Source organism: Pongo pygmaeus, chromosome Y, assembly GCF_028885625.2.
Source record: "Pongo pygmaeus isolate AG05252 chromosome Y, NHGRI_mPonPyg2-v2.0_pri, whole genome shotgun sequence".
In the NCBI taxonomy this organism is placed as follows: domain Eukaryota; kingdom Metazoa; phylum Chordata; class Mammalia; order Primates; family Hominidae; genus Pongo; species Pongo pygmaeus.
The window spans coordinates 15,956,862-15,983,355 of record NC_072397.2 but is presented as its reverse complement, the minus strand read 5'-3'; the positions used below and the strand labels follow the sequence as shown (position 1 = coordinate 15,983,355).

Below are 26,494 nucleotides of genomic sequence, written 5' to 3'. Positions count from 1 at the left end.
CAAGGAAGCCAGGGCCACAGGAGGAGGGAGAGGGATCCCAGAAAACATCAAAACCCCAAGTAGCCCCAAACACTGCAATCCTTGGGGAAATGGAACTGGCTGCACCGCTGGGCTCGGTGACAGGACCCCCAGAGTGGCATCACTGGAAGCACCTGGGTGCAGCCCCATGCAGGTGATCGAGTAGCTATGCCAAGGGATGCCACAGCCTGCAGGGACACGATTTTATGGAAGAGGCATCATCATCATCCTGAGGAGTCCATGATTTTGGCCAGTGTAACAGAGGGGCTGGTGATGAAGCCCTGGCTGCTTAATTTCCTGTCCTAGGTCCCTTGGAGGGTGGGACGCTCGAGGGATGACCCGGGGCCCAGGTTGGCCACACCAAAGGCCGCCGTTGCAGCCCCATCTGGAGGTTCCCTGGCTACCTTCTCCCTGCAGCCATTGCCAGACTCAGGGTGAGGGCATGATGGGCGAGTCCCACTGGGCACCCTCCTCCTGGCTTTGCTATCCCCTAGGGCTCCTCTGGGTGCAGGAGAGGAAGGAGGCTCCGGGTCCCTGGCCACAGGCCTGCACATGCTGTCCCAAGTGACCTGGCCAAATTAGTCTCAATTCTGTCCTACTGAGGCCAGCCACCACCAGCCGTTGTTAGGGATTGGCTACAGCAGCTGGTCCGGAGGGCCCCTGTGTGCAGCACGGAGCAAGGACGGCAGGGCTACTCACTGGTTCTGGGCCTGGTAGATGCCGCTCCTGAGCGTGGTGATCTGTGAAAAACACGAATGAGCCACTGTGGTGAGCCGAGGGCCAGGCCTGCGTGTGTTGGGCAAAGGCCCATCTCCACCGCAGGGTGGGTGGAGCTGCTGGGACACCACTAGGGCTCCTTGGCTCCCTTACTGCCTCCTGGCTCTTTGTGCAGGGGGACACTATCCTTTGGCCCTCTGGCTCGTGCCTGGACTTACTCTCACCGGCCTGTACCGGACTGGGCTGCCACACATGGAAGCCTGGACCTGGCCACTTACCGTTAGCCTGTGGCAGGATGTGGGGCCGGGGCCTTGGAGCATGGATGGGGAGAGGGTGCAGGTGAGGCCTGTGGACACCTCCTTACGAACTCTGGCTCCCTTCAGCCTTGTCTTTGGGGCAGAGGAAATGGTGAGGCTTTGTTAAATAAGCCCCAAAGGTAAGGCCAGGCGCCTGGTGTCCTCCTCCCGCCATGGACAAACAGGGACTTTGGTAGCCTGGGTAGCAGTCGCCAGGTCCTGCAGGGCTACACCCTGGCGCTGAGTCTGGCAACACCTACCCCTCACCTCAGTTTGTCTTCACTGAGGTGGTTGATCTTGGCGGCTTGCATCTCTCAGTGAGAATCTTCAGTTTGCGGGCTGTCTGCTTCTCGCCTTTCTTCTGGTCAGCCTGTAGGGGACAGGCCCAAAGAGAGGGCTTGCATCTCTCAGTGAGAATCTTCTTCATTTCGAAGGCTGTCCGCTTCTTGTCCCTCTTCTGGTCAGCCTGTAGGGTGCAGGCCCAAAGAGAGGGGCCCAGTCTCTGGAGGTCACTGGGTGCAGCCCACACTGAAGGCTGCCACCATGCTCCTAGCAGCGGTATGCACCTTTGCCAGATAGCTGCTCTAGTTGGCTCCCATGGAAGACAGAGCCTTACTCTTCTTCAGATCGTCCTCTGCCCTCCTCGTGGTGTCCTCCTCCTCCCTTCTGGCCTTTTCCTCCAGTGGACACCCTGTCCCCAAGATGCTCAGGGATGGAGGGAGTGCTGTGCTTCCTGGGCAGTTTTTAGGGACCCATCCTGGGCTTAGAACTGTCTGGAAGGAAGCTCCAGGTCTTGGCCAGGACTCGTTCTCTTGCACGGGTTTCTGCAGGGTGTGGAGGCCTTAGTCACTGGCTCTGATCAGCTGCCAATGACAATGGGAAACCCAGGAGAAGGAAGGTCGCAGCACCCTGCATTTCTCTGGGCCTGGGTCTCGTTTGCTGATGAGGCACGGGTGGGGACGGTGCACTCCTCACCGCCAGTCTGCTCTGGCGTTCGCTCTCCTACTCTGCACGAGTCCTCTGCTGCTCTGCTCTCTCTGCACGGTGCTTCTGGTGTGGCCAGAAAAGGGGGTCTGCTGGGCCTTCTCCCCAACTGCTCCCATGGTTCCCCCCAGTCCCTGCTGCAACCTGAACTGCCCCACTGACAATTCTCTCCTTGAGAGCGATCAGCTTCTCTTCCTCCTTCTTCTGAGCCTCAAAGTGTCCATCAATGAGGGCCTGGAGCTCCATTAGGTCTTTGTTCTGACACTTCTTCTGGATGTCCTGTGGGCAGGGGCAGTGGGCATCAGCCCCACCCCTCTCTCCAACCTCTGCCCTGCCTGGCCTGCCTTGCAGCAAGAGGCCCCTTCCTTTGCTCCAGCAGAGAAGCCCTGTCTCCCTCGGCCACCATGAAAATGGCAAGTGGCAAGGAATGCTTTGCCTTCTTCACATTGCCATGGCTGCTATCCTCATAGGGGCCAAGGGTGACCTGATTTCAGAGCCACACGGCCGGGATGGTGCCCAGCCACAAGGTCCTCAGCATCACTGGGGTGGACTGGCTCAGACTTGGCTCTGTCATCAACCTCAGAGATTCCCTGAATGGACCTGTCAGAGAAAAGACTGCTGAGTGACAGAAATTCGTTGGATAAATGGATGGGAATGTGAACAGATGAACTCACGGATGGGTGGATGAATGATACAGGATGGACACAGATGAGTGAGTGGATGGATGGATGGATGATTGGAGAAATGGGGGATGGACAGGTGGATGGATAGGTGAATGGATACAACAGTGGGTGGATAGTTGGGTGAGTTTATGCATGGGTGATTGGGTGTGTGGATGGATCCATGAATGAGTGAGTGGATACGTGGCTGGTTGGGTGGATGGAAGTAAGGGTCCATGGATGGATGAATGGGTGGATGAGTGGGTGGGTGGGTGATTGCATAGGTGAGTGGATAACGGATGGATGAATGAGTTGAAGGGCGAATGGGTTGGTGGATGGGTCAGTGGATGGATGGATGGAGAGATCAATGGTTAGGGGGTTGCATGGGTGGGCAAGTTGGTAGGTGGATGGACGGATGAATGAGGGATAGATGGTTGGGTGGATGGATGGGTGGATGGGTGAGTGTATTGATGGGTAGGTGAATGGGAAGGTGCTTATGTGGGTGGGTGGATGGATGGATAGAAGGATAGATGGAGGAGAAGGGTAGAGAGATGTTTCTTTTTAGAGGGGTTTCTTCTGGTCCAGGAATAGGTTACGGTAGAATTGCCCAGACCCAGGGGTCCCTAGCTCTGAGTACTTGGGAGGAAGTGACCTCCTGAGGCCTGGCCTGGAGCCCAAAACCTGGGTGGTGGGGAAATTGTGGCCATGTTGACCAGAGTCCTATAAACTTACATGGAAGTCTCCTTTCTCCTTTTCTGGGATCTTAGGAGCTGTGAGTCTCAAGAGCAGACAGAGAGGCCGATGAGCAGAGACACGGGAAGCCAACCCAGAGGGTCAGCCTGGTGCCTTTCTCTGCCTGGCTCCTCCTGACCCTGGTGCCCTCCTGCTCTGGCCTCCAACTGAGGATGCCCTGCCTAACGGCAGGTTTGCCCCAGCTTTATGCTTCTGAGGTTTGTAGCCCACCATCCTGAGAGTGGCTTGAGCCTCGTCAAGAAGGCCTCACCTTCCAGCGCCCCTGTCTGCCTTTCAGCTTCTTTCCATTGCAAGTGTCGCTGCACCACAGACACCAGGGAGGGTACCTCTGTTTCCTTCTCAAACAGAAAAACAAAGGCAGCCAGGTCGTGTGAGAAGCCACGGTGCGGTGGCCTCCCTGGGCAAGAATGGCTGCTGCGAGCCTGGGCATTTCCCCAGCCCCTCTTTTTCTCCAGCCCCTCCTTTTCCCCAGCCCCTCTTTCATCTTCCTCTCTGGGGTCCAAAGGAAAGAGGAGTCGAGGCTGGGAAGGAAGCAATCTGAAGGGGAAATGAGGCCCCCTCTCCGGTTCAGTGTGCGATCCCCTCCTCTAACCAATATACTGCAGTTGCAGTAAAGAGTTAAAACAACACTTTTTTTTTTTTTCAACAATATCAATCAAAAACTGGAGCAGTAAAAGGTTTCCTAGGCTCAGAAGCAGCAGAAGGTGGCTCTAAGGGAAGGAAGGCCACATGATGCCACACAAATGAAAAACTTCTGTACGTGAAAAAAAAGAACAATATGTAGGCCAAAAAAAAAAAAAGACTCAAAATATATTTTCAGCAAATACAGAGAAGACTTATAACCTTAGGCAAGCTGATGACTAAGAAAACACAGAGACACCTCTACCATGAGGCAAATGAGCATCGGCCATAGCTACCAGTTCTCAGAGAAGAGACCACCCATCCACAAACAGAGGGAATCGTTGGCCCCGAGTGACTACTGGGGCTCAAAGCCAAACAACCACGAGGTGCCCTTTCTCATCCATCCGAGGCTGCGACATGAAAGCACATTTCTGTCCTTGGGTGAGGAGGGTGTGGGACACAGACCTGCTCACATCCCACGGTAGAAGACAGTGTTGGCCAGGCCTTGTGGGAAGCAATTTGGCAGTGGATGTCACAGACTTAAGATCATTCATCGTCTTTCACGCTGTAATTCCAGTTCTGGGAAATAACCCTAAAGATGGAAAATGCTTTCCAACCGGCGTTATTTATGATAGTAAAATATTGGGGAAAGCCTGCAATAGGGGAATGGTTAGGAAAATTATGGTTTGTCCATTGGTGGAATATCATGTGGCTATTCAAAGTATTTAAGAAGACAGTGTGAAAACTTGGAAAAATACTTATGAATAGTGCTAAATTTTTTAAAAAGCAGAATTCAAGGCTGTATAGACAGTATGATGTTTGAAAAACAGCGCCAAGTTGAAATCTTTTTTTCCCAGCCCTATGTATGGAAAAAAGGAAGAGATAAGGCTTTTTAGTTCCTTCTGCTCTTTTCCACAGTCGGGCTGGCTGGGTGGGAGAATTATAGGTGACTTTTCTTTTCTCCTTTGACTTTTATATATTTCCAAATGTTCCTTCATGAGGTGTTTTATTTTCTTAATGAATAAACAAACGTTTTCTCTAAAAGGAGAAAATATCTCGTGATCTGGCATTACTTTTCTTAAAATCACTGACAAATAAAACGCAAAGGATGGAAATAGGCCGGCTATACCCTTTAGATGCGCTCACTCTTCTTCTGAGACTCTGCAGTGCTCCCCAAGTGGGAGCCAACAGTGAGTGTGTGCTAAGATGCTCTAAGATTGCTCCTCGTGCAGAGAAAAACGACGGCAAAAGCACTCAAGAGATGAATCATATAGTGAGTGCTGTGGCTTCTGAGTACTGATCAAAAGCAGAAAATTCGCAAGAGCTGCAGTAAAAAAAACAAATCTACGAAGTGCTGACAAGCAGCTACGCTGAGGACGAGAGCCTCCAAATTTGCCCAAAAGGGGAACAGGGGCCCCTGCACAGCCAAAGCTATTTTAGACACGGTCAAGGTGTCATTCTGCAGTGAGTTTCTGGGGTGAGTCCCCCACCTTTCTCCCACTTCCTGACTCACTTTCCTGTCGATTTTCACATCTAGGGCTCTGGGAGTCCTCAAAGTATAGTGGGGCATGGTGCAGTCCACCGAAGGCCGTGGGGTGTTGTGGTGGCCCGACTCCCTGCACCCCGCCTTCCTTCCTCGACTCTCTCCCACCCCCGTCTCCTCCCTTCTTTGTCTGTAGCCTCCTCCTGCAGGAAGCCCTCCTTGTTTGCACCGCATCACCTTGGGCAAAATCACACCCTTCTGGGACTCCCAAGCCCATCTTCCAGGTGAGCCTCATCCCTCCCACCTTGCAGTCTGAGCATCCCTCCGAGCATCTCTCTGAGTGCAGGCTCCAGGCAGCGGGCCCTGGCCTGCTCCCCTACCTCCACCACGGAACACACTCAGCACCAGGTCTGCCAGGACCCCACACTCACTTGGGCCTTGGCCTCTCCTTTGGTCAGCACACCATCAGCGTGGGGAGAGGGAGAGAGAAAGCTCGCGTGAGACTCGGAGGCCGGGGGCCTTGGGATCCCCCTGCTGAAGGCGGCCCTCCTTTTCAGCTGGGTGTACCCCCACCCCCCAGAAATAAGACAGCCCAGTTTCTGCTCTAGGCCTCCAAAAGCCCCTTTGAAGGGCTTTGAAGGGGAAGAGCACAGGGCCTGGAGCCGGGAGGGAGGGTGAGGAAGAGGAAGGGAAGAAATAGGAGCTAGACAGGCAGAGTCTTTGAAGGCTGGGAAGGGAGGAGTGGGAGGAAAGAGGATAGGGGCTTGGAAAGAAGATGGGGAAGGAAGAGGCTCGGGAGAAAGGGGAGAGGGGGCGCACCTGCCGGGGCTCTGGCGCTGCCGGGTGGTCCTGCCACTTCCCCCTCTGCTGTGTGGCAGAAGCTCAGAGCCGTGGCATCTGCGAGGCCCTGACAGCCCGAACCCGGTGGCACCATGTGGAGCAGCAAGGCCTGGCCTTCCGAGGCCCAGGCGTCAGGGGAAGAGAAAGATGCCCTCGGCCCTCCGAGTCTGAACCAACGCCCTCCTCTGCAGTTGGCTGATGCCAGCAGGCCTGGGCCCGGGGGTGGGGGTAGGGATCCTGCCTTGCCAGTGCCCAGCCCGGGGCCCGGTGGCCCTCGAGTGTCCAGGCTGGCAGATCCCTCGGTTGCCTGGGAGCCCCCTGCACATCACAGAGAGCCTGCCAGCACTCTTGGTTTTGCCGGGGGCCCTGAGGTCCCCCGTTCCAGATACCTTGGTGGGTGCGTGTGCATGGGGAGTGAGCACTGGGATATCCTGAGCGCCAAAGTCTGGCCAAGGGCCCAGAAGGAATGGTGTGGTGAGGACGATGAATGGGATGCCGGCCCCGGCCTTGCTGACTTAGGGGTTTTGCTGGACGCAGCGCCTGGCTGAGGAGGAACCCCTCGGGGTGGGAAGGCCAGCCAGAAAGAAGGGCAGGATGTGGTGGGAGGCTGAGTGCCTGAGTGCTTGGGGGGAGCGACCACATAGCCAAGCAGCAAAGCTCTCCTGGCGGCCCTGCCTCCTCTGCTCCTGCGCCACTCTGCCTTGCTGTCTATCTGTCGGCCTCAGTGCTGCTTCCAGAGTGACCTGGCAGCCCTGTCACCCCCACAGGCCATCTCCTGGGCACCCTCTCCCTGCACAGCTGGAGCCCCATCCCCCGCCTAGCATGCACTTTCTTGTCCAGGGGACTCTCTGAGGCTGGAGTCATGCAATAGCTCAGTCCCAACAGGGAGGAGCCCCTCAGCCCCACAGGCTCATGAACGGCGGAAGCTGAGAAGCATTCCCCAGCTGGGGCCCCTGACTTGAATCTTCAGCTTTCCAACCTCCACCCAGGGGTTCTGCCAGCCCCACTGCCAGCGAGGCCAGGCCCACCCAGGGGGCGTCCTCGCACCGGGTGTGTCTGGCTCGGGCCCAGGCGCTGGGTGGGATGCTGGGACCTGACTGGGCCTTTGCACACGTGGCCCACAGCTGTTTCGGGTCCCCAGCGTTCCCAGCTTGGGCCTCAGCCTGCCTTTCTGCTTCACTCCACTTGCCCCTCCACAATCCCTTCCACGTCACCCCTCCCTACCTTCCTGCTTCTGGCTTGCTAACCGGGGCAGGGTGGAGGCCTCTCGTCCTGAGCTCTTCCCACCCCACTCCGGTGGATCCAGAGAGTCCCAGTGGACCCCAGCACCGTCCTACCAAGGCCTGCTCTGCCTTAGACTCAAGGCTGGCCACCCCCACCTCCCATCTTCCTGTTGGCGGCCCAGGAACACCCTCCTGGTCCCCAAGCTACAGAATGAATCCTCTCTGCCTGGGAGACCCAGAGGAAGTCTGCATTCCATCGGCCAGCCCTTCCTAAGCCAGGGTCCTCACTCTGTCCCGAGCCCAGAGGCCAGATCGGGTTACGTTGTTGGTCCAAACTGCACAAGGGGTGGGCAAGAGGGAGGAAGCGAGAGAGGACAAAAGGGAGGACGGGGGCTCTGGCCTGGAGGCTGAGGAGCGCCGGCGTACCTTCTTGAACTTCCTCTGCAGACGCAGCATCATGGTAGGCAGAAAGGGCAGGAGGGAGGGAGAACCAGTGTGAGCGGTGGCAGCACACAGAGGAGGGGAGGGGAGGGTCGAGGTGATGGGGCAAGCAGGCCAGGCCGTGCGGGGTTACACGGCCCCTCTTGTTCCTTCTTGGGTCCTGCACCCCCCAGATGGCCACACCTGCGCCCACATGGCATTGAAGTCACGCAAGTACCTGGTACATGAACTTCATGGGACAAGGAGGCCACTGAACAAGAGGCAAAACCGTGGGTCAGAGGTCAAAGGAGAAGGGTCCCAGGTGAATGGAAAAGCGGCCCGTCACCACTGCAGCCCGAGGGTGGGGTGTGTGCGGGGAGCCAGCAGGACACGGTCAGAATTGGCCCAGGCACCAGCACGGCCCCAGTCCCATGTCCCCAAACCCTGCTCTCAGCATCCGGGAGAACCCTAGATGGGAAAACGGAGCCTCAGAGGGTGGCCAGGAGCTGTGGCTCTTGCCCTGGGTGGAGGAGGCTCGGCACTGGGGCTGGACCTTCCTTTGCTAGACCCCATCCCCTTTCTGTCCGGGGGTGCCCCCAGAAGGGGGTCCGTGCCTTTGGCCGGGGCGCCAAGGCCCATGCATGAGGTTCTAACCTGGCTGGGCAGCACCAGGGGCCCACAAGGGCAGGGCTGGCAGCCCTGGGAGGCAGAGCCACAGATGGGCTATGGGAGGTGTCCCCAGGACCCCCACTTCCTCCTGCCATCCCAAGAGCTGAGGGCCCACTCGTTCAGTCCCTGATGGGATTCTTTCCACCCTCCGAGGGTACTGGCAGCCCAGGGTGCTAATGACATCTCTGCCTGCTGATCTGGGCATGAGACCCCAGCCCTCTTATCTGCCCCCAGGCCGTGTGCACCACAAGGGTCTCACAGCAGAAGGCTGTGAGGGGGCCTGGCGACAGGGGGGTGGCAAGGGCATGTGCACAAGGGACCCGACAGTGGCTCTGCCCCCAGCTGCCTTCCCTCCCCCGACCCTGTACTGTCCCACGATGTGGCTGGGGTCCCGGCCAGGCCCAGGGCTCAATGCCACCACGGGTTCTCGGCTTCCCGCCCTGGGGTGGAAGCTGGGGTGGGCCTACCTCTGGCCATGAAGCGTCCCCTCTGGCCCATGCCTGCGGATGCCCTGGTGACAAAGAGCCTAGCCTACACCTGCCTGGGGAGTCCCTGGCCCTGCTACTTCCTGGGGGACTGCGTGGAAGGCGTCCCACCCTCGAGACTCCATGCTGTCTCTGGTCAAGCATTGGCCATGGTTAGTGGGTTACATTAGGTCCACTTGTGGGGACCCCTTGGCTGGCTGGTACCTCGTGGCTTCCCCACCCTCTCCCACACCCCCACACGGGCTCAAGCCAGGCCCTGGGCCCCTCTTGGGGACCAGAAGTCCTGTGTTCTCGTACCTTCCTCATGGATTTCTGCAGTGGATGAGAGCTGGGGGTTGCGGGTGGCAGGGGGAGATAGGAGAGGGTTAGACAGGGACACGTGGCAATTCTTAGAGGTGGCGTGGAGGTCAACGTCTTCTGGAGCAGGAACGCTGGGGAGGAGACATGGGGGCCAGGGCCTCGCATCCCACTTACCTTCCTCCTGGGCTTCCTCTGAGAGCTGGAGAAGCCTGGAGCAGGAGAAGGCAGGGATGGGGGAGAGAGGAAACAGAGACAGTGATTAGCGCATACTCGGGCCGCAAGGACAGGAGGCTGGCCGGCTGAGAGAAGAGGGCCTGGGCTCGCTTGGCTGCGGTAAAAGATGGGGGTCAGTCCTTCATCTCTGGTCAGCCCCGGTGAGCTGGGACTGCCACCAGAAGAGCTGTTCACTGTCAACTGGGCTGGGCCAGAAAGCCTGGGGTCATCGGAAAAGTACACGAGAGGGCTGGGAGAGCCATTCTGAAAGCACATAGACATAGACGGACATGGGGTGGACATCTGCCTAGAGGGTGAGGGGGTTCTAGTGGAGCCCAAACTGAGCCTCAGGTTGTAGCAGGCCTAAGGGTGGGTTTAGGAAGCCGGTAAGGGATGCTGAAGCAGCTATCCATTGAGACCTGCTTCTCACACACTGAACTTAGCCACCCAGGCCACTTAGGCGGCTTAAGGTTCCACAGCCCTGAAATGTGCGTGTTACAGTTCCCTGATGGGTATTTCTGTCTCAGCCCATGGATGGCCTGGGTTTGCTCACTGCAGTCTCTTTTCGGAGCTTTGGGTTGTCCATGTGTGTCCCAGCGCCAGCACCCACAGGACTCTCAGCCCCCAGCCCTGGCCTCCTCTCTGAGGCCCTAACTCCCTCAGGTAGTACTAGAGGGGATTGAGCTACAGCCCCTGGCTGATGATCCAGGGGACTGGGGAAAGTGTTCCATGACAGGTCAGGTCTTGCCTCAAAGCCCGTTCCCCAGAGGCCAAGGAACAACCCCCAAGCTCCTTTCACATGAGGCCCCACAGCGGCCCCACCTTAGCAAGGCTGCAGACCTGGGCATTCATGGTCAGCCAACCAGCTGAAGAACCTCAGTTAGGCAGATTCCTGCCTGTAGCTGGGGGCTTGACCTTCATGATCCCAGAACCCCTAGCCTGCAGTGGAATGAGTAACCCTGTATCCTCCAGGGAGAGGAGTCCCAAAGTCTTATGCCAGGTGTACCCTTCCGCATACCACCTCCTCTACCATGCCGGGAGGCGCTCCTTTAGGAGGACGCCGACACGATGCTCCTTCATGATCCCTTCCATGCAGAGATAAGTGTTGTGACAAGAGGAAAGCTTCATCCTGCCTCCGGTAGGTACCTGGGATGGCTGAATTCCGGTCACCTGCCTGGCTAAGAAGGAGAAAGAGGAGAGACTCAAAGGGACCTTTTCATCTAGATGGGCGGAGGTGGCCTGCTAGCTGGGGTGAAGCATGCTTTTCTTCTTCTCAGCTCTCCCCATAGACACCTTGTGGTACCAAGGTGACACCAACCTGACTCGGAAACCCCACCCCTTCCCCAGACACAATGTCCACAGCCTGAGGTGAAGTTCCCTCAGGTAGCTAAGCAGGACGTCTTCACGCTTTGTGATCCGGGCCGAATTCTGGGTGTGCACCTTGGGTTTCTGGGATGAGCCTGCTAGAAACAGGCATGGGCAGCCGGAATGGTTTCATGGCTGGAATTGGCATGCAGACTCCCCTTCCTCCAGGGACTTTCCAAGAGAAAAGTGCCCTTCAACATTGTGCTGTGTGTGACGGGTCCTTGGCGCGGATATTCTCCCCACTTCCTGATGAGCTTGCCTACCCGTCCCTACCACGTGCTCTGATGGCACCCACAAACAACCTGCCTTCCTATCTACAGGAGCCTGACCTCGGTTTCCCTCCCGTTCTCCATCCTCTGTCTTCTGGCTGAGCCCCTGCGGCTCTGGCCTGGCCCCACCCCATCTTGCCTTGGGAAGCCTAACACCCAGCCCCAGCTGCCAGCCAGCCCGAATGGGCAGCTGCAAGGTTGAGGATCTGGCCCAGAAACTGGGCATGCGCTGGGGCCTGGGGTGTTCGTGTAGCCCAGCTCCAAGAGAAGGATGTCCAGAGAGTCCTTTGCCAGCTGGGGCCAGGGCCAGGCTGTTCCCTCTGATCCTCCTCCTGCCACTTGGCGTCGGCCTCCTCCCTGGCCACCACCTGGACCACCGCCATTATGTTGTCCACAACCAGCACCGCATCCTCCCTCAAGGCCGCCTCCTCCCTCTGCACCGCTGCCGCCCTCTCCTGCCTCAAGGCTGACCACGGGAGCCCTCCTCCGGAGCTCCCACAGACCACGGCCTACTCCTCCCTCCCCACACCTCCGCAACACCTGGCCTCTGGGGGCCGCTTCCCCGGAAGCCCGCGGGCGTCCCCTGCTGACAATCCTTTGCCACACCTACGTGGACACAGTGTTCCCGGGAAGCCCCACCGGGCCCGCAGCCCGCCTTACTCGCCGTGGGCCATGGGCCACTGCAGGGTCACCTGCGTGCAGGAATCTAGGAGCCATAGGCAGAAGTCCTGGTCTTGCAGAGCCCTGCCAGCGGGCATCGCGGCCGCGACTGCGCTTGCGGGAGCCTCTGGGTCAGTAAGGCAGTACACAACAGCGTCCACGAAGGCAATCGATGGGCATCCCTGGCTGCTGGCCTCCAGCGTACCCAGGGCACTGGATGAGAAGTCCTTCGGAATGCTCCTGGGAGAACAGCATCCTCAGGGAGGAAGCATGATACTGGGAGCCTGCATTTGCCTAGACCTGCGAGAGTCCCTGCAAGCGTTCTGTCCTCAAGAGCAGGGGAATTCTTGTACTTCTGTAAAAGAAGGCGACTTTCTTCCCACGCTCCCGCCCGGCCCCACCGTGCCTAAGCCGCCCAAGCCGCCGGCGCTGGTCCCTCTCTCTATACACTAGATCGGCAGTTCTCAGTAATATCTGCCTGGTCCGCCTAAGGAACAGAGATGTTTCATGTGTTCACTGTGGGTCAACGGCTTGCGACAGTCAGGATGCCAGTTAGGGTGTAGGACTTCCAAGCACCCACTTCCAAAGCGCACACTGCCGGCGCCCCCTGCTACAAGCTCTCGCGGCTTCTCGCGGAAGGCCTTCCCCGGGATGGTGGAGCTGCGGGCCACTGGATGCGGGAAACCCCGGAAGACGCCCTCCGCCCACGCACTGATCAGCCGCGGAGAGTGGCTGGCTGTTCCGGCACTTCCGGCGTGCTTGGCGCACGGTCCGGTTGTGGCATCTTAGGCCGCGGTCGGCCACCCGTTGTGCGGCAGCCAGATGCATGCGCCGTGAGGGCCCCGCGACCCAGAGGCCGTTTGTCCTACTCAAAAGCATCTTTATTTTCTGTTTCTCTGCTCAGGTTGGTCTCTCAGCAAAAATACAAAGACAGCGAGGTTTCTGGATGTTGTCTGTAAAAGCAGATGGGTTTTCAATGTGTCGGTGTTGAATTAGGGGAGGACAAAGGAGGGAAAGAAATCGCTAGTGTTATTAAGAAACTAATTTTCATGAACTCGTTGTCTGTTTCTTGAGGAGTCTTCCTTTCACTGTCGGCCATGTCTGACCGGTGGGTAAGGTCGTGGGACAGCGAGCTAGGGCGCCATTGTTTTCGTGTGCACTTTCTATTATAGCGGTTTTTCTCTCGGTATGTGGTCATAATTTAAATATGCAGGCACTTTAATTTAACCACTGTGATGAAAAACTTGTCCTGTTAGTCAGCACGTGTCAAATTTCTGATTTGTCTGGCAGGAATGATCAACATTGGACATAAATTGCGTTACTTTAGTGTATGTAGAAGTCTGGGGCCATAAATAATCACAGTTTAAATTTGTGTCTGTAAAGCCTTGAAATGTCTCCCTCCTTGTAAGACACTATTGGAAATGTTTCCTGTATCTCTGGTATCGTAAATAATTTAAACCGAGTAAGTGAGTGTAATCGAGGTAAATGGCGATAGATAGCCTAAAACGGAAACGAAATAATCGCGCTTGAGTTACTTTATTAACCTGGCATGCAGACGTACTCTGGTAATCCGGGCAATTTGGGGAAGTCAAGATGGGAGGATGGCTTGTGGTCAGGAGATGGAGACCGGCCTGTGTAACATAATGAGCTCCGTTAATCTGTTGCCATTTTGGCACCAAGGACGGGCTTAGTGGAAGATGATTTTTCCCCAGACAAGGGGTGGGTAGGGGGAGAAGGCTGCGAGTTGGACACGTTGGGGTGGGTGGTGGGTGTCAGGGCCCCAACGGGCACCGGGTGTGGCGGGGCTTCGGGTCAGAGCGGTGTGACAGGGGGCAGGGACCGGGCAGGGGATCTGTGAGGAGGACAGGGTGTGGCAGCGGGAGGATAGGTGGGATGGTTTCTAGATGGAACTGTTCCACCTTAGGTTGTTCTCAGGCATTACGTTTTCGTAAGGAGAGCGCCACGTGGATTTTTCGCATGGGCAGTTCACAGTAGGGTTCCTGTGAGAATGCAATGCCTCTGCTGATCCCACAGGTGGCGGGGCTCAGGCAGTGCGAGTGGTTCACCACCTGTTCTGCGTCGGGATTACTAACAGGCCAGAGACAGGTACCCGTTGGAGGCCCGTGTTTGGGGATCCCTGATCTCTCGTATATTTCAAATCACTAAACGTTTGTAAAATATTTAAAATATACTCCCCCAAGAAAGCATGTACTTTAATTAGGAGAATTTAATCATTTATCCAAATAGCAGTCTTGGCGTGGTGTTTCACCATTGAAATCCCATCGGTTTCATAGCCTCATGCAAGCAGATCACTTGAGCCCAGGAGTTCGAGACCAGCTTCGGCAACATGGGGAAAGCTGTTTCTATACACACACAGACACCCACACACATGCCCAGCTGAGATCGCCAGCCCCTGTACGCCCAGCTACTTGGGAAGCTGAGATGTGGCACGATCACTTGAAGCTGGTTGGAGGACGCTTCAGTCCTCCTCTCAGGAATATGAGAGAAGGAAGACAGTATTTATTAAATGCTATTAATGGACGTACACTTTGCCTAAAGGAAATTGAAGTCTCTGGAAAAAAAAAAAAAAGAAAACAAACACACAAACAAACAAAATCACATTGTACCTCCTAAATGTTTAGTTACCAAATCAAAGTATTTAAGTGCGGGCTTCCTGAGTATTGCAACTTTATAAAATCGCAATGGCTTTTGTTATCTAAGTTTTATAAAGGAGTTTTTGTGAGGTTTGTAGTAAAATGCAGCGTTTTTCCATGAAGTCAGTGCTGCTTTTGCTCTGTATGTTACACATTTTTCATATTTCGAGTAAGTAATACTAGGAAGATGTCAGCCTCTGTAAGGGTATTTCACTTGAGGTTTCAACACAGTATGTAATAAAATTTTATGTTTTGGGCTCTCTTATTGTTATCTAAATATAGATAAATTTTCATCCTTTACAGCTAAATGATGGAAGCGAATCAGCCTGGCAAGCTTTTCGTTGGTGGGCTAAGTAGAGAAGCCGATGAAAAGACGCTTAAAGCAGTATTTGGGGAACATGGTCGCGTGTCGGAAGGTAACTCTTGATGCCAACATATATTTCTGTATATTTTATATTTATTTTTTTACCAAAGTAGACATACACTGAAAATATTTCCTTGAATTCTTAAATTAAAATGATTTTTTTTGTTTGTTTTTAAACTGTTGTTTTGAAGTTTCTGTTTGATATTCGGATAATTCTCATGGCAGCAGCTGAAGGGTCTGTGGAAAGGGTCACCTACTACTTCAAAAGGAAAATGAGCAAAAGTAAATTATTTGTGCAGCTGGAGAGCAAAATGAAATATAATAGGCAGGTTATATGGGTGACTCAGTATTAAGAATCGTAGTAATGATGTGAAATGTAATTATTTTCTGATTTCATGTAACTCTAAGATGTGTGTTATTATGGTGAGTTAGTTATGTACATGTAAAATGTTTTCATGTATTTTAGTTGTTTGGAAGAAAGATCGAAAAAACAAGTGTAGAGGCTTCGCATTTATTACTTTTGAGAACCCTGCAGATGCTAGGAATGCTGCCAAAGATATGAATGGAAAGGTAAGGGTCCCTAGTGAATAATGTTTTAACTTTGTTTTTCAATTAGCAGTATTAGTAGGTCTTTCTAGTATTACTAAACTTTTGAAGATAGCAGAATGCCGTGTGAACTGAAATGCTTTAGCCATCCTCTTCTTTTTGCCTCATAGATGCAAGTGTTTTTGAAAGGATATAGAAATAAACGTTGTATGAATTACTCTATGGTAACCCAATTTCCATGTTTGTACTTCAATATGAGCGTAGGTAGATTTTCAGAAGCTTACAAAGAGGTTTAAAACTTAGAAAGAACCGTCAGGAATATGAGAGAAAGAAGTCAATATTTATGACATGCTATTAAGGGAGTTACGTCCGATTCCTGGAAAGACTTTTGTAGCGTAGACAAACCGTGGATATATACCTAGACACACTTACAAGAAAGAAGTCTTCCGTAAAGAGACACCTAGACAGACTCACTAGACGGAAACATTCTTGTCCATTCCCTGAAAATGTATTCTAGAGAAAGTATATTTAAAGAGGACCTTTTCACTGAAGGAAGTGTTAAGAAGTTGAACATAGAAAATAATATGAGAACATTGAATTTGGATAACAGAGCAACTAACTGACATTTTTGTCCCATCGTTGCCCTTTTCTCCTAAGCACATTTTTAGTCTGTCACCAGAGTGATTTATGTAACACGCATACCTAATTCCTGATTTTCCCAGTGTGTTGTTGGACTTGTTTTGATCCAATCCATGGACTCTTGTCCTATTGAGACTTAAATTCCAGGGATTGTGTGTTTACTACGGCTTTAAACTTTTCTGTAATACTGTTAACTACCGAATTCCTTTGTGTTGCAGTCAAGATCATTCCATCCTGGACGCTTTGGAGCTTTTTGTGTTTTATAACATTATCACAATCTGATTGTAGTTTCTGTTACCCTTTGTGCTATCTCGAGTATGCTTTCTTGGACTTGGTGAGCGTTACCATTCTCTGTAAATGTCTACGAAATAATAATTTATTCTTCAAAAACAACTTAGATTTTAGAGTTTCTTCCTCATCGTATATACTAGGTATTTTGTACTCCCTGTACCATGTATTAATCTCTCGATCGTTAAATTGTCTTTAGTGCATATTTAAACTTTCCTAGTTGCTTTCATTTCTGTTATATCTAGCAGACTTCCTGGTACACAGCAGACAGTACATTTTTATTCACTCTTATACTTCTGTGTTTGAAGGTGTGGTAGAACACGAGAGCTGCTTTCTCTTCATGGCATGGTGTCAGGACTGGAGATAATTTTGACTTTTGTATAGTAATCTATGATAATTTTTTCCGCTAGTTTTCAAGCAGAAGAAGAGGTAGTTTTTGTAGCTGTGATTTCTAAATCACTTCATCTCCCATATTTTATTGTATAAAAATAAATATAAGTGTTATATGCACATAACTATTAAGAACGGAAATAAGGAGGTACTTAGAGTTTTCAGGACGAATGAGGAGTTTAAGAAATTTTGGCTGACCTTGGAATACTGGGAAGCGAGCAGCCATGTGCAAATCTGGGGAAAATATTTTTGGCCCAGAAGTAGCAAAAGAAGTCTCAAGGTAGGAACAACTGGCTACGTGGCTGCAAGAGATCTTGGAAAGTATCTAAGATCTTCCCCCAACTACCAAAAGCCATGTGATTTTGAAATAGAGTTCTTAGCTAAACTGTTTTGAAACATTGCTTTGGCCTATAGAAAAGATTAAATTGAAGAAAGTTATCGTGAATTTAATTAGGACATTTAAGCATTTCTGAGAAACAGCATGCAGTACTCTACTACGAGTTGTTTTACAGGGACACGTCTAAGGCCAAATAAGAAATTAGTAAGGCAGAAGACATGAAGGAGACCAACCCTATATCACATTTAAGGAAACAGAAGTAGAGTAAATACAGAATTGTAAATTATACTGGGACCTTGTATGTGAGTATGAGCACAATAAACAGGAAACAATTCAAAATGAATAATGTAACTAATGCCTTTGAATAAATAACCTTACTTTTTAAAATGACACATTCTTTTATATACACTTGAAACACTGAGGCTTTTAAATAAGTGACGTGGATGCAAAGGTGAAGTAAATTATGTATTGTAAAGAACATGTGCCACATTGTCTGGCAGAATGTGTGATGGGTTAATTTTTTGAGGTGTTATTTTTTAATATTGGAGGCCTTTCAAGGAAACTGAATAATAGAATTTCTGTTTATCCCTTCATGGAAGGCATGTGCTCAGCAAATGTCTCAAATTTCACATTGTGAAGGACGCGATCATTTCAGGAAAAAAAAAAAAAAATTAAAAAAAAAAAGAAAAATGTTTGTCTTTGGTGAAAACGTGTAGAACTGAAATAGAGTTGATGTAAAACATCTGTAAAATGTGTTTAGGTTAACTGTGACAGTTTTCTCGATTGTATACTTTATTCTTTCAGTATTTGTATGGAAAAGCAATAAAAGTAGAAGAAGCCAATAAACCATCCTTTCAACGTGGTGGTACGCGGAGAACACCACCTCCTTCAAGACACAGAAGCCCTTCGGGAAGTCTGAGGTCTACAAGAAGAAGCAGTGGAGGAAGAAGAGGGTGGCATCACTCACGTGGAGGACACTTGGGTAATGTTTTACAATATAAAGATGGAACCATAGGACTGAAAGACAGTGTTGGAAGATGTAGAAATTTCTCAATTTTATTTACTTCCCAGGAAAAGTAAATTCTTGTTGATAAGCAAAATCATTTGTAAGTGCTAAAGACGTATTATAGGAAAGATTGAACTAATATCTAAAAGTTGTTTTAAAATCTTAATTACTTTGCACGGAAATAACATAAATTTCAACTGAACTGAGTTTATGAATGATGATTGTGTGTACTCCACAGGTTTTCTGCAGAACTCATTCACATTCGTAATACTTTAGAGTTTCTCTCTTTGGGGCCCCGTAGTTCATAGATGTTGCATTGTCAAAATACAGTGAAATCTTGAAAACCTTCCAGAAGGACAGTAGAAACTCAGTATTTTAGGATTGCTTGCACAACATTTATTTTTCTGTGTATACACGTGCACACATGGATGCAAATATTTTGATATGGATAATTTGCATAGTGGGCTGCCATAAAGCATTTTCCACTTAAGGAATGTAGAACGTTAATTAGTCAAAAGAGTCTGTGACTCAGGAAATATCTAAGTTTAAGTCTTTCTTAGGCTTCAAAATCCTACTCTGACACTTCTTTTAAATAAAACCTTTTGACTATTGCAGGCATAATGAATATCGTGACCCCAAAGACAGAGGAAAGCAGATATTTCCAAATAGTACTTTAACTGGTTCATGCTTTAGTGATACCAGTAAAAATGTTGAAATGTAGCTCAACGTACTTTCTATTATTTTATCAACACCGCAGGGACCTCCCGTGGTACACCACATGAGGGAGGGCCTCTGATGACTTAGGGTGGAAGGAGTCACCACGGTTATAACAATACATGAGATAGACATGGCAGAAGTCTGGAGAGTTACTCAAGGAGCCGTGGTGATTTCTGTTCCCGTGATGGTGAGCACGGTGGAAGAAAGGAACAGATAGGGTGCACCATCCTCCTTGTGAAGCACATTGTAGCTCAAGTTACAGGGCTTCTAGAGGTGGTGGTAGGGAAAGCTGATGTGAAGGAGGAGACTAAAGCAGATCTTTAAAATAATAGTTCTTGCATACCAATTCTTTCTCACATATCGAAAATTAAAATGTTGTTTCAGCATTATTAGCTGAGTACCAGTAAAAGAAATAGGTTGGTTTGTGGGGAGAGGTAGATACTGTCTTATTCCATGAATTTTTTGAGGTATACTGATGAAAATGAATTTTTTCAAAGTAATTTCATAATTTTGAATGCTATTTGAAAACTGTCTGTTAAGATGTAATGTCTGTAATTCAGTTTTGTTTTGTTTTTTTTTTTTTGAGACGGAGTCGCGCTCTGTCGCCCAGGCTGGAGTGCAGTGGTGCGATCCTGGCTCACTGCAAACTCCACCTCCTGGGTTCATGCCATTCTCCTGCCTCAGCCTCCCGAGTAGCTGGGACTACAGGCCTCCACCACGACACCAGGCTAATCTTTTTGTGTTTTTAATTGAGACGGGGTTTCCCCGTGTTTGCCAGGATGGTCTGGATCTCCAGACCTCGTGATCCGCCCGCCTCGCCCTCCCAAAGTGCTGAGATTACAGGCGTAAGCCACCGCACCTGGCTGTAACTCAGTATTTTAGGATTGATTCAACTATATTTGTTTTTCTGTCTATACATGTGCAAGCATCTAAGCAAATCTATTTTATTTTTCATTTCATATGGAGAACTTGCGCATTGGCCTGCCATATAGCATCTGCCGTTTAAGGAATGTAGAACTCTAATTTCTTCAAAGAGTCTGTGACTCAGGAAAAGTCTAAAGATCACATATAAATCATATTTATATATGTGTGTATATATACACACATATATTTATATGTGTGTATATATACACATATAATTATATGTGTGTGTATATACACATATATTTATATGTGTGTGTATATACACATATATTTATATGTGTGTGTATATATACATATATTTATATGTGTGTGTATATATATACACACACACATATATAAATTTTTTCATTATTTATTATGCAATTCTTAAAGATTATTAAAATTGAGCATAGCCCAAGCTGAAAATTACTATTACATAAGGGAAGTTTAAGAATCTAAATTATGTTAACAAGTTTTAGAGATCATGTACTTTTCTAAGGTGTCACCTTTTGATTCTGTAATTATTTGAGTTCCTTTGAGTGGAATTTGGTTTAATTTTATGATATGTTTTCACGAAGCTTTCTTCATACCAGAATGATATGAGCAGCCATTTATTACTGATCTCCTAATATGTTTTTCTTGATCTAGATTATATTTAGATATTTGAATGATAGATTTCTGCTCTCTCTTCACTCTCCACTTATCCCACATCTCTCTCTCACACCAATATATGAAATGATTCCTGATTATTTTTGTAGATTTTCTAAATGGACTTTTATTGCTTGAATTAAACTAATTTCATATAGAAATACTAAAGGTTATTAGTTTAGATAATTGTGCAATTTTACAATTACAATCTGCAGGAAAGATTTATACACATCTAATATTTAGCCATTTAAAAAACAGCGACGTTTCTCAACTAAAAAGATTTTGTATGAAATACAGGTGATGGTGGATACACTCTTGATCTCCACATGAGTTCTTCTAGGGGAACGTTTGGAGTTAAAAGAGTTCCATCTTCAAGAATTGGAAGTCCTCCTCCTAAAAAATCTGCTCCTTCAACTGTGGCAAGAAGCAATAGTGGGATAGGAGGCCAAGGTAAATGCTACCTGAGAGCCAGACCGTAGTTTTTGTATGACTGAAAATGAGCTATTTACCTGAATGCTTAATTTAAGATTGAGTAACACATTAGAATTGACACATACATGGACATACTTATTGATTGATAGCTTTTATTTTAGTTTGAATCTCGCTAGGTGAATTTCAGATTTATGGTGAAGAAATACTTGACCTTTTAACTGCAGATCAAAGAAGCGATTACAAAGAGGCAAACGTTCCATTTAATGCTTTGTTTGCTAGAGAATTCCTCTTAATTTTTCTCAAAGTTCCCAGCAGTATTCTTTGATGGGAGGCTTCTTAGTCTAATGAATCCTTGCATATCCTAGATCCCTTTCTATTTGACCCCTGGTGTTCCAATCTAAAAATTGTGTGTTCAGTTTCTTTGTCAGGTTAGAGTCTTGCTGTCACCAGGCCAGGCTGCAGTGGTGAGATGATGGCTTGCTACAGCCTCAAATTCCGGAGCTCATGCAGTCCTCCTGTTTCAGCCTCCTGAGTTGCTGTGACTCATGGCATGCACCACCACACCTATCCAATTTTTCTTTCCCTATTTTTGTAGAGACAGGATCTCACTACATTGTCATAGCTGACACTAAAGCCCTGGGCTCAAGCAGTCCACCTGCTTTAGCCTTCCACAGTGGCTCGAGGCGTGAGCCACTGGGCCTGGCCAGACAGTTTCTGTGACCTCGGTAATGCTTGTGTGCAAGGTGTTCTTGCTGGTTCTTTGAGGATACTACAAGAGCATTTAGCAGAAAAGCAGTCACTGGGCTTTAATACTGTTTAACAAGATAAGTAAGGATTGAAATGTAGACATGAAGGAGTCCAACATTTTTCAGCTAAGTTGATATCACAGAAATGCAGAGTCGTGAAGTTCAGGGGCTGTACATTTATCATTAAGATTGTACGGGGATGTTTAAACCTTAACGCGAGATCCTTAGTGCAGGATTTGAAATTATTTGAGGAGAGAATTTAGAACTAAGCAACACGAGGTGAGCAGTAGGATTGAATAGAAGTAATAATCTTGAGAAGGAGGAGAAGGGTAAGATTTCAGATGGAACAGAAGAAAGCACGATAAAAAAGTCACCGTTCTCAGCAAAGAAGTTTAAGCAGAGCAAATTAAAATTCTTACTAAGGCATGCATCATAATATGGAGGAAATGGAAACCTTCTGTTTTCAATTTTACATTTCGTATTAGAGGATTGGTGAAGTTAGGTAGTAATTGAGTTCACAATACTTAAGCTAGCACATTTCCACTTAAAGATTAGCCAGTGAACACATCATAGGTGAGAGACTGACCTGTCAGAAATAGCACGTGAAGCCTGTATTAAAGGAAAAACTGTTCTATTTTGAACGAGGCACAATGATGTAATGACTCTTTTACCAGTATTTCTTATTCCATGTAAAATAAATCTTAGCCATCGTTAGAAAAGCTGGAGGAGCATATTTTAATTTGTCCTCATTTAAGATAGAGCCAACCACTTGGAGATAAAGAAGAACTTTTGTGTACAGATTTCACATTCAGTAGTTCATGGGTTGCACTACTTGTGTGTGTGTGTGAGACAGATTGAACAAGATGGGTAAATGTACTTTCTTTGGCTGAGATAGGACACCATATGCAAACTTTAAAATCAGTGTAAATTTTGACGGTTTTATGCATTTTCCCTGTGTCATTAATAGTCATCAGTAATTCACATGAAAAGGAAGATAACAACTAACTAGTTATTTCCAGTTAAAAATGAACTGTTAACCTGAGAATTAATGTTTAGCTTAAACTGTGTTTAAGAGGAACTGGCCTTTTAGGAGCCAAGAGATTATACAAAGCTGTAAGCTATGCTGAAGGTGTCATGAATGTCTGGTAAATCAGGGAAAGAGAAGGAGAGTCATGGGAGAAATAATTTTTAAAGTTGTTTTAGAGTAGAAAAGATAGTTCTTCAAATTTTCTGTACTTTACGTAATATGTCATCATGTTAAATTAAAGGTCCCATTTCACGTGGAAGAGAGAACTATGCAGGTCCTTCACGCAGAGAGCCATCCTCCTCCCGGAGAAAGAACAGTACCTCAACAAGAGATGATGCTTATGCAACTAAAGATAGGTAAAGGAAAATTGAAAAAATAGTTGGTTTTTTGTTGTGGTGATGAAATGCACATACCAAAATTAAACATCTTTGGGTTAACAATTAAATGGCATTAAATGCATTCTGTGTTGTGTAACAACCACCTCTATTTAGTAAAAAAAAAAAAAAAAAAAAAAAAAAAAAACATTTTCATGACTCCGGACTACAGCTCCACTATCAGTTAAGCAGTCCCTTTCCTTTTCTCCCTTCCCGCTGCCACCAGGAAACATCAATCTGTGTTCTGTTTATGAACTTACCTGTTGTGGGCATTTCCTTGTAATGGGCTCAAACACTACACGACTTTTTTGTCTGTCTCTTTTCTTTCTGCTGGATGTCCTGAAGGTTCGTTTACGTCATCGCACTTCACTCCTTACACAGGCTGTTAACCCATTATTTTGTTTGGGTTGTTTCCACCGCAGTATTTCTAGGCACAAATATTAGCTTGAGTACACTTACTCAATTCTGGCTATGTATGTGTGGAGTTGCTTGATCATATGATAATTATGTTTGTTTTCTTCAGGACCCACCACATGTCTCCATAGTAGCTGCCTCATTTTCCATTCCAGCAAGCACTGTATCAGGGTTCCAGTTTACCTACATCCTCTGAAAGACTTGATATTTCCAGCTTGTTACAATTTATAGGCATTCCAGTATGTGGGAAGTATGGTATCACATTTTGGCTTAGAAATGCATTTTCTGAATCCCTAATAAGGAGTATCAGTTCCCCGTACTTTTTGGGTATTTGAATATATTGTACTTGAAGAAATGTCTGTTTAGATGTCTGGCCTTTTTTTTTTTTTTTTTTTTTAAAGTTGTAAACAGGTTATGTTTTGGATACTAGAAGTTGATCATTTAAAATTTGTTTCTTTAAAACTTATGCAAGCATAAATCATCGAAGTTCCCGAGACACCAGGTGTTATGCTCCGCCACGTAAAGACTGTGCATGGCGTGATTATGGTCGTTCTCTCCGTGATGAACATTCTTCTAGACGATATGGGTACTATAACATTTTCTGGTTTTCTCCAATATACGTCTTAAATTGTTCATTCTGACACTAACGAAGAGGTTTTTTGTTTTGTTTTGTTTTGTTTTTTGTTTAATAGTGATCATGACGGCCATGGTAGAGATGATTCAGAACGTCCAAGTGGACGTTCCTACAGACATGCATGTCAGAGTTATAGTAAGCGTCCAGGTATGTTTTGTAAATTATACAATTATATTTAGTAGACCAGATCATTGCTGTAACAAAATTTTAGGGAAAATTACAAAGGAAAACCATAACATGTTTAAATGTTGGGAAAGGTTAACAGTGTAAAGCCTAGGGATCTATAGGAAGGTTAGAACTTCAATTCATTTACAGAAAACGTGACTCAACCTTTATTTTAGAATAGACTTTCTTAAGCTTCAAAATACTACACTGACACTTCTTTTAAATAAAACATTTTGACTATTGCAGTCACAATTAATATCCTGTCAAGAGAGGCAGAGGAAAGCAGGTATTTCCAAATAGAACTTTAACTGATTCGTGGTTTAGTGATACCAGTAAAAATGTTTCAATGTAGTTCAACATAAGTGCTATTATTTTATCAACCCTGCAGGGACCTCTCGTGGTGTACCACCTGCACCAGGTCCTCGGATGACTTTCAGTGGAAGCAGTCGCCGTGATTATAACAATACACGAGATAGATATGACAGAAGCCGGGAGAGTTACTCAAGGAGCCATCGTGATTCCTATTCCAGTGGTCGTGGGCACAGTGGCAGAAAAGAACAAACCTATCCACCTTCAGTGGATAGGGTGCACCGTGATCCTCGTGAAGAATATGGGAGCTCAAGTTACAGGGCTTCTAGAAAAGGTGTTGGGGGAAGCTGATCTGAAAAAGGAGACTGAAGCAGATATTTAAAATAAGAGTTCTTCCGTGGGTATCGAAAATTACAATGTTGTCTCTGTATTATTACCTGAGTACCACTACTAGAAATAAGTTAGTTTTGTAGGGAGAGGTAGCTATTAACTTCCTCCATGAATTTTTTGAGCTGAAAAGGAATCTTTATCAAAGTAATTTCATTATTTTTAATACCATTTGAAAGCTATCTGTTTAGGTGTAATGTGTGTAGTAAAATTTTCAGAATAAATCTATACATGGAATGCAAAGTGCCTGATTTTATTGCTACACGTGCTCAAAAGCAAATTCAATAGCAGAGTAAACTGTGTTGTTTGTAAAAACTTGCGTTTGTTGGTTTGCACATAAAAACATACAAAAGTAGGCGCAATTGCAGTCTTCCTTGGAAGCTGCACAAGTTTCCTAATTAGGCTGCGTTTCTTTTAAAAAACTTACCAGCTTCAGCTGTGCAAGGTGGCTCACGCCCATAATCTCTTCTCTTTGGGGGACCTAGGTGGACAAATCACAAATTCAAGTTTCAGAAGCCCTCAGAAGCTGTCTGCCTCACCCTGAAACGTTTGTCCTTCAGAGGAATAGTAAAGGTCAAAAAGTAATAGATACTGTTGAAACTAGAGTTTAAAACATCCAGAACATTCTTCTTGAAGCATTCTGTGACTGAAGCGGGACAGTGGTAATGGAAACATATTTTCCACTGAAATCAAACTGAACCTGCTAAGTTTCCTAGGTACTTAGCTTAATGAAATTAAATGGTCCTAGTTTACATAGTGAAAAATGAGTGTTTAGTTTTGGGAGGTACTCACATTAATATTGTCTTCAAATATTTGACAATGAATGTTGTAAGCAATGTTTTAGCAATATATTCTTACAAATAGGAATAATCTAGGAGGGTTGGGAATTTATCAATTTTTTTTTTTTTTTTTTTTTTTTGAGATAGAGTCTGGCTTTATCACCTAAGCCATGGTGCAGTGACTGGACCTTGGCTCACTGCAACTTCCACCTTCTGGGTTCAAGCTATTCTCTTTTCTCAGCATCCCGAGTAACTGGCATTACAGGTGTGTGCCACCACAGCTAGCTGAAATTTTGTATTTTTAATACAGACAGCATTTGACTGTGTTGGCCAGGCTTCTCTAAAAGTCCTGATCCACCCTCTTCTGCCTCTCAAAGTGCTTGGATTACAAGCATGAGCCATCACGCTGAGCCTATCAGATATCATTGAAGGTATGAATAGGAATACCTTAAACCTTATGCTTTTTGTAAAGTGAAGTGTATAAAACAACAGCAAAAAATTTCAGATAGGGGATGGCTTAAAGATTTAATAAATTATCTAATGATAAATACATAAAGAATAGGAACCAAACAGGTAAACCATTTAGCTTTCCTGAACAGGCAGTGTACAGAATGGAATATACAAAGTTCCATAAGTTTTATAGTCTGTAATTCATCAAGTAGCAAAATAATCTGCGAAGAGGAAGCATCTTCATGAGAAAACGTTGACAGAATCATCAATTTTTAAAGGGAAAGGCTGCAAATAATTTTAAACAGGAAGT

General features: G+C 47.5%; 1 protein-coding gene across 2 annotated transcripts; it reads left to right on the top strand.

The window, feature by feature from the left end:
• The first annotated feature begins 12,716 nt into the window (after positions 1-12,716).
• LOC129025831 (RNA-binding motif protein, X chromosome-like) lies at positions 12,717-25,198 on the top strand. Of its 2 annotated transcripts, XM_054473399.2 has the most exons (9): positions 12,717-12,879; positions 14,933-15,045; positions 15,460-15,563; positions 17,998-18,175; positions 20,765-20,917; positions 22,914-23,028; positions 23,933-24,046; positions 24,153-24,241; positions 24,648-25,198. In XM_054473399.2, the coding sequence occupies exons 2-9, from the start codon at positions 14,937-14,939 to the stop codon at positions 24,917-24,919; spliced, it is 1,134 nt and encodes a 377-aa protein (XP_054329374.1). In that variant the 5' UTR covers positions 12,717-12,879; positions 14,933-14,936; the 3' UTR covers positions 24,920-25,198. The 2 variants fall into 2 exon arrangements, with proteins under 2 accessions (XP_054329374.1, XP_054329375.1); XM_054473400.2 differs by lacking the exon at positions 23,933-24,046.
• The last annotated feature ends 1,296 nt before the right edge of the window (positions 25,199-26,494 follow it).

Excerpts from the sequence above, each read along its gene's own strand:
- LOC129025831 (XM_054473399.2), top strand. The coding sequence starts at position 14,937 with ATGATGGAAGCGAATCAGCCTGGCAAGCTTTTCGTTGGTGGGCTAAGT. Across the intron at positions 20,918-22,913 it reads TAGTGGGATAGGAGGCCAAG|GTCCCATTTCACGTGGAAGA; the intron begins GTAAATGCTACC and ends GTTAAATTAAAG. Across the intron at positions 23,029-23,932 it reads GCTTATGCAACTAAAGATAG|CATAAATCATCGAAGTTCCC; the intron begins GTAAAGGAAAAT and ends AACTTATGCAAG.